Source organism: Lytechinus pictus, chromosome 1, assembly GCF_037042905.1.
Source record: "Lytechinus pictus isolate F3 Inbred chromosome 1, Lp3.0, whole genome shotgun sequence".
NCBI lineage: Eukaryota > Metazoa > Echinodermata > Echinoidea > Temnopleuroida > Toxopneustidae > Lytechinus > Lytechinus pictus.
The window spans coordinates 7,515,595-7,530,312 of NC_087245.1; the positions used below are offsets into that span (position 1 = coordinate 7,515,595).

At 36.3% G+C, this 14,718-nt stretch overlaps 2 protein-coding genes across 7 annotated transcripts in view; one reads left to right on the plus strand and one right to left on the minus strand.

The window, feature by feature from the left end:
* LOC129254670 (nose resistant to fluoxetine protein 6-like) overlaps positions 1 to 14,718 on the minus strand; it is a 15,371-nt gene continuing 653 nt past the window's right edge. The window contains exons 1-17 of one of the 4 annotated variants that reach the window (XM_064094895.1): positions 13,458 to 13,573; positions 11,537 to 11,594; positions 10,955 to 11,067; positions 10,280 to 10,448; positions 9,439 to 9,614; positions 8,821 to 8,890; positions 8,230 to 8,317; positions 7,500 to 7,837; positions 6,597 to 6,764; positions 6,285 to 6,378; positions 5,556 to 5,835; positions 5,073 to 5,152; positions 4,496 to 4,609; positions 3,980 to 4,124; positions 3,562 to 3,745; positions 3,021 to 3,163; positions 1 to 1,440 (exon numbers count right to left, since the gene is read on the minus strand). In XM_064094895.1, the coding sequence (XP_063950965.1) occupies positions 1,318 to 1,440; positions 3,021 to 3,163; positions 3,562 to 3,745; positions 3,980 to 4,124; positions 4,496 to 4,609; positions 5,073 to 5,152; positions 5,556 to 5,835; positions 6,285 to 6,378; positions 6,597 to 6,764; positions 7,500 to 7,837; positions 8,230 to 8,317; positions 8,821 to 8,890; positions 9,439 to 9,614; positions 10,280 to 10,448; positions 10,955 to 11,067; positions 11,537 to 11,555 (2,304 nt within the window). In that variant the 5' untranslated portion in view covers positions 11,556 to 11,594; positions 13,458 to 13,573 and the 3' untranslated portion in view covers positions 1 to 1,317. Of the gene's footprint in view, positions 1,441 to 3,020; positions 3,164 to 3,561; positions 3,746 to 3,979; positions 4,125 to 4,495; positions 4,610 to 5,072; positions 5,153 to 5,555; positions 5,836 to 6,284; positions 6,379 to 6,596; positions 6,765 to 7,499; positions 7,838 to 8,229; positions 8,318 to 8,820; positions 8,891 to 9,438; positions 9,615 to 10,279; positions 10,449 to 10,954; positions 11,068 to 11,536; positions 11,740 to 12,353; positions 12,546 to 13,457; positions 13,574 to 14,718 lie in introns of those variants that run through there. The other 3 variants (XM_064094902.1, XM_064094889.1, XM_064094881.1) reach the window with 3 other exon arrangements.
* LOC129256742 (nose resistant to fluoxetine protein 6-like) overlaps positions 12,720 to 14,718 on the plus strand; it is a 17,972-nt gene continuing 15,973 nt past the window's right edge. The window contains exons 1-2 of one of the 3 annotated variants that reach the window (XM_064094921.1): positions 12,720 to 12,801; positions 13,825 to 13,935. In XM_064094921.1, the coding sequence (XP_063950991.1) occupies positions 13,884 to 13,935 (52 nt within the window). In that variant the 5' untranslated portion in view covers positions 12,720 to 12,801; positions 13,825 to 13,883. Of the gene's footprint in view, positions 13,177 to 13,824; positions 13,936 to 14,718 lie in introns of all 3 variants that reach the window. The other 2 variants (XM_064094917.1, XM_064094911.1) reach the window with 2 other exon arrangements.

Consider the following 14,718-nt stretch of genomic DNA (forward strand, 5'->3'; position numbering starts at 1 on the left):
TAAATAACTAGAATACGCGTTTTAATTGATTGATCTTGCTTATACCGAGAAAATTGACAAAACAAAAGACAAATCTTCGATCTGTTTCTAGCAATATGATGCAATTTAAGACAAACTTAAACAGCCTTTGACAATTTCTTGTAAAAATGAACATAAAACCAACTCCGAAAATTTCTCTTGTAAATTTTGAAATGTAATAATTGAGCCTTCATTGTGGGCTCATAATTTGATTAATTTAATTTCAGCACAGAAGGTAGTCAATAAGTGTAGGGATTTTCCACCATGTTATTTTGCTGATTATTTTTAATACAAAATTACGTCATTTCTATTTTAGGGTAAACCCATTCTTTTGTTATAGAAAAGAAAAGTTCGTCCAGTTTTTTTTCTACGTTAATACTTCTGCAAGTGTGGTAAGAGATGTACATACAAAATCGTACATTAATGTCAAATATAACAGCAGTAACAGAATAACTGACACTTAATTTTGGCAATAAACGTCTAACTTACTAAAGAGAAACCATTTGTATGTTTATGATATAATTTCATTGTCCATTATCCTCGGTTAAACTACTAATATTTACAAAAATTATGAATATAAATTTTTAAAAAGAAAACACATACTGACCATACAAAAATGTTTTTATTGTTAAATCTTAATAAAAAATGTACAATAATGTTGTAAATTAGTGTTGAAGTGCTTGTTCATCATTAATTTTTGTTCAACGACCTGTATTTATCTTTTAAGACCCAAGCGAAGTTTATCAGACCACTTAATATATTTTGTTCCCGATTAATAATAATTCAAATCAATGATATATTATTAGAAAGGCTAAGTAATGTTTTAGAAAGATCTCTATTCTGATTTAGAAAATATGAAAAATTGGCGTTTTCAATTACACAAAGTGCTATAAGTAACATTGTTCTAATATTGTAAGAACCTATACGATAGCAATCTTTTAAGGTGGACTTTGGCCAAAGTCTAAGTCGAGCCCTTTTGAGCACAAAAACAAGACTCAACATAATGTTAATTTCTAATCCTTACGATTGATGTCGGACTGAAACATGGCACTGAAATAATGCTGGGATCAGATACATATATACCAGAAAACTTTAATATCAAACGTAACAAGTTCAACATGTTCAAAGGCGAATTCCATGGAGGCTCCTAGCTCCTGATTGCTTGAAAATCTTTTACTTTTTCTAGTAAAGTTTTTCATTAATTTTGTAGAATGTCCCAGGTATACGAGTAAAAAAATGAACAATCTCATGTGAAGGAGCTATCTTGGTCGTCTAGGAGTGCTGCTAGTTTGATGTTTCCTATTTTGTCTTGAACTTTCCAAACATGATTTTCTCCAGTCCCATTGGTGGGCTTTCCAAGACTAAAGACATGATCAAGGCTGCCGTGTAGGAGAATACAAGACAACCACCAAAGAAGAAGCTCTGAAAAAAAAACATTATTTAATAAAATATAGCACATGAAAATGAAATAATACCGCGAAATGGCTTGGCTTATAATTGTTTCATTTCCCTAAGCACGGTTTCGTTTTTGAAACAGAGAGTTTTCACAACCTACGCAGACGCTTTCTGGAACGAAGAGAATCTTATGTCAAAAGCCCTTGATGGCAAAGCAGTCTTTGTCGAAAATCGGTTAATCAAAACAGCAGTGTCGCCGTGACTCTGAACGAAGGGCATATTTGCAAGTTTTCGTCAGCACAGAATTCTACGACGATCAGCTGTCCCGGCTCCCCAATTTTCGACAAAGCCCTCTCAGCTGTTCATTGCCATGATTGTGATTTGACGGGCTTTTGACATAGGTTTTCTATGTTGTAGAATCCGTCCCCGTCGTAAATGCGAAAACTCGCTACTACCACGGCCATAACGGCATTATCACTGTCATGGTCACTATAGGCCCAGTAATATGCCATAGATTTTGACCAACATTTCCCATCTGTTATATGCCTGGGATCTACTTCATGAAAGTTATCAGCACCGGAATGTTGTCATTATCCGACATACACCTGCGTTGGCAGTTCTCAGTCAATCAAATCCAAGGAAATCGATTAGACATGGATGGAGCTGATAGGGTTTGTAGTAATACAGGGGATCATTTTCATCAACATTTTTCGTCTGACAAGTTGTCAGATCTGACAACTTTCCTTGATTTTGATTGGCTGAGAAGCACGGCTCCTATGGTAACTGTCAGATAAAAAAAAACGTACAATAAGTACATGAAACACCCCCCCCCCCCCACCCCCGCCTGGACGTTAGTCGAATATAAGCGAACATTCCCTCTGCTCACGCGAATATTTTGAATGATTTTTCCCCGTTTGAGTTAGCGGTAAATATCTCATCCAGATACAATGAGACAGTTTCGAAAATTCAAACAATGTATGTCATTGTTAAACATATATGCTTCCGTCTTGAACCTGTGGAACGGATAGAACACCACTTGAGAATACTACCAAGATGGCGATGCTATCCGCCCGGTGATGGCGCTAGTGGCACTCTACGAAATGTAATTATAATGAATATCTACATTAACGTAAGTGAACTTTAATATTCACTACAATTTAAAAAGCATAAATATGATACAAGGCGGAAATAGTGTTCAAGTTCAAGTTTAATTTATTAAAAAACATACATAAAATTATAAGTACAAATCAATGATCCGTATCCCCAAACACAATGCTTAGCAAAGGCATTGCCCGCTTTATTTTCACAATAAATTATTGTACATTGCAGTCAATGCAATCAGTCGTAGAAAAATGTTCTTCGATGACTGTTAAGTTTTGGGTTACGGGCCCCAGATGATAAAAAAAATAAAATGAAAGGTTTTGAAAAGGTTTTAATTTTTTTGTGCTAAAATATGTATATAAGAAGATAAGATTTTTAAGGAAGTACACCACATTCTTTTGAATTATTTATCTTTCCTTGAGTTTTATGCTCGATTTCCTAACGTAATGCATCATTACATCGTCTTACGAAACCCCATTACTCTGAAAACTTGGTTTATAACTTACGAGTGACAAGTAGTCCATATGGAAGAGAGTCTTGTTGTAAGTCATAGCACTGTACTGTAAGGTAGGATGGATTAGATAGGCACAGTATGTTAGACGAGCCATTGGGATCCAGAATGACCAATCAAGAAGCACTCCAATAGGACCTGAAAATAATGAAATTATTAATCAACTTGTCAACATTCCCATTATTTAAAACAATTCAAATATGATAGTGTTATCACAGGGGATATTACTTATATTCAGATTCTGACTCTCGTCTATGAACGAAGATAGATTCAATCACTTAAGACTGATCCGGGACCATAAAGTTGTAATAGTCTGAGGAGTGATCAGAGCCTTTACTATCGCTGGAATCTGTAAGCATGGTAATATTGAGGTATATTTTAATTCACAACAAGGGTGAATCTATTTGGTAATACCCTTCTTACTCAATGATTTATGCAATACACACTACTTTTTCCTTTATGTAGCTCTTTGATTCTGTTCCATTTCGGTTATGTTCCATTAGACCACTCAACCTTTTTTTTAAACGCCTATATACCTCCGTATCCATTAAGACAAGCGAAGATGATCCAAGCAATGCCGATACCCCAAGCTAAGCGACCGACAGTCAAATAGATCATTGACTCCCATTGCTCTATGTAACGATTTAGGCAACCGTAAGCACCGTACACCACAGCAAAGAGAGTGCCAAGAGCAACCAACCAGCCAGTCAAGACGTAGATCTGAAGAAAAAAATCATCAATGTTACAAAGCTCATAGCAAATAATATTATACACAAGAGATTATCATGAATATAGACTAGACTATTTACCATCACACATCAGTCGTGTGTTTTCCATGCATTCGAGAGTACAAAAACCGTTCACAGACTGAACGATTGTAGACATTGCTGTCTCCTTTGGAGGAAAAATATGAAGATATAGAAGAAATAAGTATACTGAAATTGTATTTCATACCTTTCTAAGTTTAAGTTGCTTTCCTTTGAGTTTGAAAATGATGTATCCCATCACCATGCCAACGAGGTAAGGTGGAATTCTTGTATAAGGTTTGGCATATGTAACGTCCTGTTCGGGGTAGTCTGCCAAACGATCGTTGTATGGTCTGATAAGAAATAGATAGAAGGTAACGTGAATGTTGTGATTATTAAATAAGTTGCAAAAATAACAGAAAAGGGGTAATTTACAGTTTAAATATTGATTTCAATTCCATTAAAAGTTATCTAATAAGTTCGTTCTTATGAAATCACAATCAATGACGAGTCTAAAAGACGCGGTCAATAAAGGATTAAAGATTATTTGATTATTTTGTCATTGACCAAAGAGAAAACCAAGCATATACATCATTATACGACGGCAAAAATGAATCTTACATACAAAGAGTGCAAGGCAATGATAAATACGATTTGAACTTTGTCATTAATTGAAATTACCAAAAGAACGCATACAATTCTCACTCTGCATAACTATACTTACGGTTGTTGATACCAGGGATCCATGTTAATTCCATAATAATAGTTAAGACCAGCCAACGATCCCAGCGAAATTAGCATAATGGAACCAATAAGGGCCATTCCTGCTTTACAGTTCCTTTAAAAAATGAACGTAAGTCGTGAATAGTGACTTAATAATTTAATGATTATGTTGCTCTATAAATCATTTAAAGGTACCACCTAGGAATTGTACAGAATTAACAATTATTTTGAAATCAGCGATGATCTTCATTGCTGAGTACTTGTTTAGAACCTTGAAATCGGTTTATACTCCTTTACTCTTCACAGAAAATGTGACTTAGGAAACACGGAAAGAAAAATAATTATGACGTTATTTCCTCTTACAGTGCTTCGACATATTCGAAAGTGGTGAAAATGAAAGATTGAAACGTTACAATATTTTTAAATAATTGGAAATCTTGAGCCGTTTATAATTAAACGAAATTCCCTTAATGAACCGTGCAATGAATTAAACTAATGTTTATAATGATTATACATTTGACCGTACCACTATTATTCAAATATATCTTCTTCCGACAAATGTTCCTAATAGTGCTTACTTGTAGAGTATGATGAGAATAAGAGGACTGATGATGTAGAACTGCATATCATTTGCCAGGTACCATGCATGACCCATACACTGAACAGAAATTAGATAAAGAAGGAAGAAAAGAGACAAGTAATTACGAAATAGAAAAGATGGGATTTTCGTATTTTTATCAATATTGGTCGTATGTAAAGATGTCAGATTCTTATTTTGTATTTCCTGAGACTACATGATTTCTTTCTGCCACTATGGTAACTGTCGGAGAGTGACAAATTGTCAATTCTGAAAAGCTTTATGAAATGGTGCCCAGCTTGACTTCTTGTTCGATGTTCGTGAATTCAGTACCAACCGGGGAAATATGATGATATTAACATTAGAATGGCAAATTGTACATAATTATGGTAATCGAAATGTACATCACTAGCATTTGATATCACTACATAGAAGTATCAAAGAACCGTCTTGTAACGGGAAAGACAAGTTGGATTTAACTTACGGTTTGCTCAAGATCATTAGGCCAGGGATAAAGATTATTGATATACAGCATATGAGCCCACCAGGTTCTTCCGCAGATATCCCGTGTCATCTCGTGCCCATAATCGGTCAGTACACCCTGGGCAAAGTGCGGCTTCAGCAAGGCCCAGATGCCTATGGTGGCCATGTAAACTGGTGTAAGACGCCACCAACGGTGGAAGTAGAAGACAAACCAACTGAATGCACTGCCAAGTCTTTTGCTGTCCAGCTGTTTCAGGGTAAGATACGCTGTGAGGAATCCACTGTGAAAATGAAAAGGGTGATTCGAGCGTTACCAACAATTTTCATACATATGATCATTCTGTACGAGTGCTATTTAGAATTCATGATAATGTTTATTCCTGGATGAATAGCTGCGAATGTGTTTCTATCCTTGCAAAAATACATTAATTGTATGATTCAAAGACTCGACCTACATAAAAATTCAGTTATGTTATAAACACTCTCTCATTTTTTTTTTCAGTATAGCCTTGTAAGATATAAGCCCTTTGCTAATAATTTATCAAATACATTAAATTTTCTCCTTCGTATAACAGCTACTTCAACAGTTTCTGATTACTGAGTACTGTTATTACTGCTACAACATATATTACTATAGTTTTTTTTTCTACTGCCATTTCATTTACTATCGTTATACCTGCGCGTTCTGCAATCAATTTCCTTTTTAGAGGACAAATAGGAAAACGCTTACCTGAGAACGAAGAATGTATCAACTGAATACGTTGAGTTGACAATAGCCAGGTACCCGAAAGATTGCATTTCCTCAAACAACTCACTAAAATTATCTAATTAAAAGAAAATCAAATAAAAACGATTAAAGAAGGGCATGAAATACCCATGAAAACTTTCATCACTTTAGCATTCGCCCCCCCCCCCCGAATATTCAGTATCTAAAAGTTCAGTGGACTTGAGGCTTATGCACTTTCTATGAACTTGGTTTAGGTTGTTAGATATAGCAGTACATTGGATGTTTTAAATCATAGATCTACATATCAACACTCACCAAGTCGACCAAGGTAGAACGAGAAGGCATGTCCAAGAATGACCCAGAACATACTGATGACCCTCAGACCATTGAGAGCAGCTAAGTTTCCTTTGGATTTCTTAGCACTCAATAGCTTGGTGCAGTTGGTGACGAGTGAGAAGGACATGAGGACACCGTCAAGGATTGCTGTGAACGAAACACGATCCAGTAAATGCTTTCGATGTACCAACACAATTAGGTTCCAACACAATTACTCTTTTTGGGCCTAATGTGTTTCTAACTGATTTATCATATCAAATACACAATTCGTCAACTGCTTCTCCGTACATAAATCTTGGTAAAGCTATGAAGCGAGCTTGGATGGACTTATGACCAGGTGTGCGGAGTCACGAGATTTCAGGAAACGACTTCCAATATAGACATGGTTCACGTCACTGGACCCATGGTCAAGGCCAATGCCAGGAAAGGTGGCCCCAGGGATGCCATCGACTCCTTCACACGTGGACAGGGAGTTAGGTAGAGTAAGTTTATGATTTATATGTCGGTGGGTTGCTCTGGGAACGCTCTTCATATGTCCATGTCACCACGTGCATGTGGAAACCCCACTGCACCCCATCCACATTGTTTAAGACGTTCAAAGTTAAGTATGCTCTGTGACATGGCATGTTACATCTTTCTGGTTTGTGCATTGCAATACATTGAATGTATGGACAGGGGTGATGGCATTCCAGCACGCAAGAATGGGTTTTCAATGTACCCATAGGTCCCGTCATCGAAGATACCATATCAGATCGGAGAAGATGAATATGCTATCACAACATTCTTGTATTTACAATATGATTAAACTAACTCCTATATGTTTATATGATAAATATTACCAAAATGTGGGGGACAATATAAAACTGCCACACCAATATTTACCCCATTTGAGATCGATCTTCGCCTTGTGTTCTTTCTCGATAGTATCCTCTGTCATCTGTATGTGATGCTCTTTACCATTCTGTAGAATCCCTTCTCCCTTTTCGAATCCACCGTTTAGGTGAGCGCCATTCTCCTTGACCTTAACCTCGGTACCAACTTCGACTATATCCGGGTCATCAAAGGATGTTTCCTCTATTTTGTGCTTATCAGATGTAAGACCACCTGTTTTCTGTTTGGTTGTTGTTTGCTTCAAGACCTTGTTTAGGACCATCTTGTGAAGGTAGATTTCGTAGAAGGTGCCCACCAGCACCATTGCCACAAAGAAAAACATCAAAGCACTGAAAGATAATACTAAAGATGAGCCTTCTAGCTTAAGGAAAATATCAACGTATATTCAATTAACAAATAATTGCATAGGCCTTTCTTGATAAATCACCGACGTGCTTTGGCAATTCATTATCATATTCAAGGTAATTGGTATGTTAATTCCTCAAGCAAGTAATTGTTTGGCATTAAGGAGATGGGATATAACGTAAGATGGATATTAAGTATGCATTTGATGATGATGATGATGAAGATGATGATGATGAACAATATTTGTTTCACGCAATTTCTCTGTAAAAAAAATATAAAAATAAAGGTATCAATGTAATGACGCGGGCCAATCTGATGAATATTCTCTACCCCTCTTATAGCTTATGATTGTCAAAGTTCTTCAAATCAAACTTACAGGAATGCAATATCGGCTGTCCTCCATTCTTCTGGTTCGTTACATTCATAACCAACGAACGGTTCATCTACTCCAAGGGCAGTCCATACTGCAAGGTAATAACAGAAAAACAAATTTGTTCTATTTTCCATTTGGAGTGGATCTGGTCATGCTGCTAGTGGTCTCTGTGGGATGTTGGAAGCTACGTTTTATTTATTGGAAAATTATCAATTCTTATTTCTTAAAAAAAACAAGTAAAGCTCAAGTTCTAAGTAATGTCCATGAGGTTTTTGACTGGCTGATATTCCAGTTGCGTTAAATTGTATTTTTGTCGTGACACAGACCTAGGGGCCTGGACCCTATGTAATGACATTATCCAAACGTGTATGGCTATTGGCCGTATTTTGGCACAGATGGATTTCTATATTTGATATTGTTGAAATAGATATTCAAACAATTGTAAACTTGTTAAGCCTTTGTGTAACTGGGCCCTTGTGATTCTTCTTCGTCGCAGTATATTACACAATGTATTATACACCTGCTCAAAGAGGCGCCAATTATCACACCACTTGAAAACATTGGTAAAACAAAGTATGGAGATGGTGTACTTACTGGTGTCCGATACTGCTTGGATCTCTTTCGTGGTGCAAGTATTAGGGGAACATGTACCCCAGATTAATGCCTTCAAGGTAAAATATAGAGATGGCAATGAATATAACGACAACGTAACGCAATATACTTTATACAACCTTTGGTTTACCTCTTTAATTGTTGTAGAATGCTACTGGGATTTTGAATGTTTAAATATTAACGATAGGTTTGAGCGTTTTTACGCCATTTCTCAATGTATTCTTGTAATAGTATTTTATGCTGTTCACATAGATTTTACCGCCACTTACATTCTAAAACAACTTCCAATAAGAAATGATATTGTTTTGATTTGTTGTAGTTATATTAACTAATATAAATATGTTAATAAAATGTGTGCGTCCTTCATGATTTCCCCATTCCCCTTCCTCTTTGACTAAAAAAATTTGGGATCTGCTTATTCATGGATGGCAATGAATACTTCCAAGAGGACGAAGATACGTCCTCCAATGTGGAATTTTCAGAGCAAACAAGTGGGAGGGGCGGGTGGGGGTCGCATCCCTCCCCTTCCCTTTATGTTCGAACATAATTATTGGCACTTTGTCATGGTGGTAGAAGATAACTCCGAGTATTTCTACTTACTCCGAATGGTAGAAGTATATAAGCACCACAGTACTGTGCGTCAAATGAAGGTACACCTGATGTCTTGTTTGCTGTGTTAGATGTGCATAACCAGAGATCGCCGTAGTCCTTAACGTTCAGTGTATATAAAGCCTTTTGAATATCTGATGGTATGATGCTACCACGAGACGCCCACACTGCAATGATTAACACCAATGATCGTAATGAAATGTGAAAACTTCTGTCTTTTTTTACAAATAGATTTATCAGTTAGTGAATTGTCATCTTATGTACTATCAACCCTTCTTTATAGTTATTTATGTATTTGTATCTTTATTACTTTTTTCTACTTATTGTTAACCTCACTTTTATATGACATTGGCCATGAGAAATCTTACTTTTACGAGCTTTATTTTTATTTCCCTTGCGTGTGTTAGATGGAACTGTTCCCATACTTTGTCACATGTCTCAATATTCAAGCTGAAACTTTTACAATAAGAAACTTAAACAGTTGTACTACTTCATATTTACATAAAAAAAGACGAATAAATGTGTAAGTTGGATTAAATGATACACAGGGGCCGCGGAACGGTTTTCAAAGTGGGGGGGGGGGGCTGAGCCAAAAGTGGGGGGGGGGGCTGATCATGCAAAAAAATTACAATCCTATGGTCATTTTTACGTTTTTGTACACAGTTTTGGAAAAAAGTGGGGGGGGGGGCTGAAGCCCCCCCCCCCCCGCTTCCGCGGCCCCTGATACATACCCAAAGCGTACAACATTCCTCGAGTCACTGATTATGATTTTAATAAGTATTGTGCGAGCATGATGTAGGAATAAAAGAAGTGTCTCCACCTCCATACTTACTTCGTGATGCGTAAAGAACTCCGTTTCCAAGATCAGAGAAGTACTGCATGGTATCCTGAAAGCAGATCTCAGATAGGAGCCTATCATCATCAAGACCATACCAGAGTTTACCTTCTATTTTAATCTGCTTCGCATCTTCAGTGGCTATGGAAAGGTGGGTCCGCACAAACTGAGGTGAGAAATATACGAATATACCATATGTGTTTTATAGTTTGAACTTATTCTCTCCTTCAATCTCGATTACAAGATGCCTTTAATTTCTCTTTCATTAAGTCTAGACTGGGAACAGTATCACCATCTTAACATAATAGAAGCCCAGATTAGACCCAACAACCTATATACTTTATACGATTTGAACTGATATTTTTTAAGCACGTTAGTGTATTGATATAGAGCAATAGCACTTTCATTCATTTGATTTAGGGACTGTCAACCATGTAGATACTACTCCTTGCTCTATGACATAAAGCGCTGTACCAGGCATCGAACCTGAACATTCATGTGTGTATCGGCTTTAGCAAGGCGCCTTAAACCACCAGAACACTAGTGGCTATGTCTGTAAAAACTCAATCATACATACCCAGGCACGCACACCCACACACACCGCACTATATACATGGTAGAGTTTTGAGAGTGTAATGTTTGTACATAAAATATTATCATTCACACACCAACCTGTGAAAACCTTTGGTTGTCTTTGGTGAGAGATTGAACATAATCCAAATCAATGCCTTTATGGGAGAAGAATTCCTTGCTATGATCCACAAATGAATGTGCAGCTACGGATTCTGAGAAAGGACATATTAAATAATGACAAAATAAATGCTGAAGTTGTAATTAATGACATGAATAATTCCTGTTCTTTTATTGCGAAAAATTATGTTACACGAAGGCCTTAAATCTTCTATACTTTGTAAGTCGTTAACAATGCAGGTCTATCAAATCATCAAATCATGAGTTGATACATCATTATCGAACCAAACTTTACTATCGTATTTTTTATAACTTATTTGAGTAATGTGAGTAAGCATTATGTATTTAGCGATCACGTAATGATTCCGTATTTCCACATGCAAAAGTTGAAAGATAAATTTTGGAACCTGCGATAAAGCGAATATTCTATATTTGGATTTTTACCTTTGTTCTGACTTTTGATACAGTATACACTTTTGAAGTTATGTAACATCTTTCAAGTAAGTACCAAAGTTGTGAGAACATATATAAAACACAAAAACATGAAAATTACTACGGACTTACTCCTTTTCTGTTTTCTCATCAAACTTTCAAACTGAGGGTTGAGTTGGGACGTCACATCCTGTAGAAATAGATTTAAACATAAAATCACCAAGGCAACCTTAAGTAACCACTGTTTAGGCGCCATCTTAAAGTATGATGAGTACCCGATGAGCACAAGAAAATAATAGCTCTCCTCATACAGGCTTCCAATATAGGTTGTTCTATTATTGTAGTACATGTGTTATATGACGTAATTAGAGGTCAGTAAAATATTAATGGAAATAATCTGCCACGAACAAATATGTTATCTGTTAGATGTGAAGTTAGAATGACAACTAAAGGGTGGGTATATTTACTTTAGTTTGATGTCATTACTTGTTTAATTTAGTTAATCGCTTATATTTTGCATGTAGTGATCACATGATGGTCTCCGTTGAGGTGGAAAAGGGACGCAGCGGTGGCAAATTGTCCCTATCCCGTCCCAGTGATGCTAATTTATCCCTCATTAGAATTTGCCATATTCCCTAGCTGTTCCAATGAGGCAGATAAGCTTATAAATCAAAAGGGTTATGTCCTCAACCTTTCCTTTCATGGAATCCTAAGGTTTTCTCTTATTATGGTTGTTGGTCGGTAATTGTATGTTTTATATGATTTACGTTTAATAATGATCGAGGTGTCGCCAAAGGCAATATTTAATCCCAAAAGATCAGTAAAGACCAAAGAAAGACTTTACTTATATCAATTTTAATTTTTCTATTTCGGTATAAAGAAAATTAAGTATCATAAAAAGATCATCTAATCATCATAAAGAGGAAAAAGAATATTAAAATCCTGCCACCCGAACTCTGACGTTGTCTCATCTTTGCTTTTCTTCCTCTTTCTTTCAAATACAGGTTGAATTGTCCAATAACTAATCACTTGACCACTGATTGATATCAGTAGGCATAGATATGAAATCAACAATATCAAATGCGTTGGGTAAAATTGGAGAAAGGGGATAGTGAGAAGAAACGGCAAACTTTAGACTATTAAACATATTGAATCTCAATTCAAATATATATTCACTGTAGAAATTGAAACCGTAAAAAATGTAATCATTACACAATCAGATCAAAACAACTTATCTGTTTACTCGTAGTAGAACCGGGAGTGCCATCATGACGTAACAATGAATATTAGCACAGAAGAAACAGATAGCTCAATTAGGTTTATTGAATTTTGCATCGAAGCGTCATGGCTCCGTTGGGGAATAGTATCATTTTTTTAATTTGAACTATTAAGTCAAAGTATTACTAGTACTCACTAGTGTGAGGGAGGGTGTGTGTGCTTGTGTTAGGGTGCGTCTGGGAGTGTGGAGGATTCAAGACATATCAATGAGATATGATTGTTACTGTCTGAGGACCAACCTGTTCTTACAATCAGAAAGACGTGACAGAGGATTCGAACCATGCAATCCTTCAGATACAAATTTTTTAACTGGTTTAACACATTAATTTAAGACGTCGTGAGAGACAATCGCTGCTTTTGAGACGCCATACTGTCCATGGTATTGAATTGAGGCGAATAATATGCCGAGTGAGGGGTAACCACGAACAAACTTGTTCTGGTCACTGACTAATGAATGCTGGCGCCCTAGTGATACCCTGTAGTAAAACTTAGAGGTGTGATTCATTGTTAATTATTTTCTTCCATTCGATTGTCAAACTTAAAATTACTAGGGCACCTTGCTGTACATATGTATTGATACAACAAAATGGATTTCATGAGATCGATCGGTGGCTAGGTTTTCAGATTATCAAAGCGAGATGAATTGCATAATTGAAAACGTTGGGCAGAACACACCATGAAGTATGGATTTATTTTGTCAATTTATAACGTTTTATCTATAGTGATCGAAATGATTACACAATCTTCCGGGTAAGAGTAACAACGGTATGGTTACCTTTCCTTATCCTTGATTCAGTACTTAGCGGCAAAAATCGAAACAAATCAAAACTCGTGAAAAAAATGGTCATTGTAAGTTTTGTTAGACTCGCACACAATTGCGAAATTTGATTTGATTAATAGTTAACAAAATCTGTCCAGTGCTCTAAATTTGAGCATGACGAGATGTGAATCACATTATCCACCTTCATGTCAGATAAAATTTACTGAATCCATCGCATTACATAATAAATAAACAAGCCTGATCGAAAGACCAGTAAGTAGAGGCCTACTAGTAACATATTAAGTGCCCCCATCCTATTCATAGTCATTCGCGGGTTTCGTTGCGTGTTCATACGTTTGTGTCAAAATGGCGCTGATAACAGGTCTCAAAAAGCTCCTGTTAGTGGTTGCCTTAGTGGCTACATCATGTCTTCAGTGTGCCATGTGTCAAATGAATCCAGAGTTTGGAAGTATAGTAAGAAGATACAAAGAAGGTAAGTTGGTTGAAATTCACATAAAATTGGAGTCACAATCACAAGCGCATAGTCACAAACATGAAAAAGCATCTACTTGTGGTTAGGATATATTGTTACAAAGTCACCTTACAACTGTCGTCTGTACTCTGTAGGCCTAGTCTGCATAATGAGGAAAGTTAAACATTTTATTTACACCTTCTTTACCAAGCTCAAATAACGATGATATATTAAATGATGATTGTGAATGAATTACTAGACGAGTACAGTAAGCAGATCATTTCTGTTGATGGAGGTGATAGGATAAACTGAATTTCTTTGCGATATGTCGACGCCATTGGTCAGTTTTGCTTCGTATAGATCATACATTCATAGCTACATATATACCCTTGGAATTGTTACTTTCTCTCATCACATTCATCAAGGCTAATTCTTTGCTTACCACTTTGCTCATTGTATTGCCTATTATACTGATTATTGTATTCACTAATCACATTTCATTATTATAGAACCCAACGACGTTTCCCAAAGATAGTGAAGAGTGCTACACACTTTAATTTTGGTTGTAGCCTACTCCTGAGATCTGTGCCACACTCACAACGAAACCCACTTCAGGGGTTCCTTTTTAATAAAACTCGTTATGATACCAAATTTGCATAAACAGTGAATAGCTACTGAAATCCTTAAATCTGATTGGCTCATAGTAAATTTGTTATAGAAACTGTTCATTTGTTATAATAACATGTCTTTATGGAACGGGACCCAGAATGACTACCATGGTGTTAAACAAATAACATACCATCG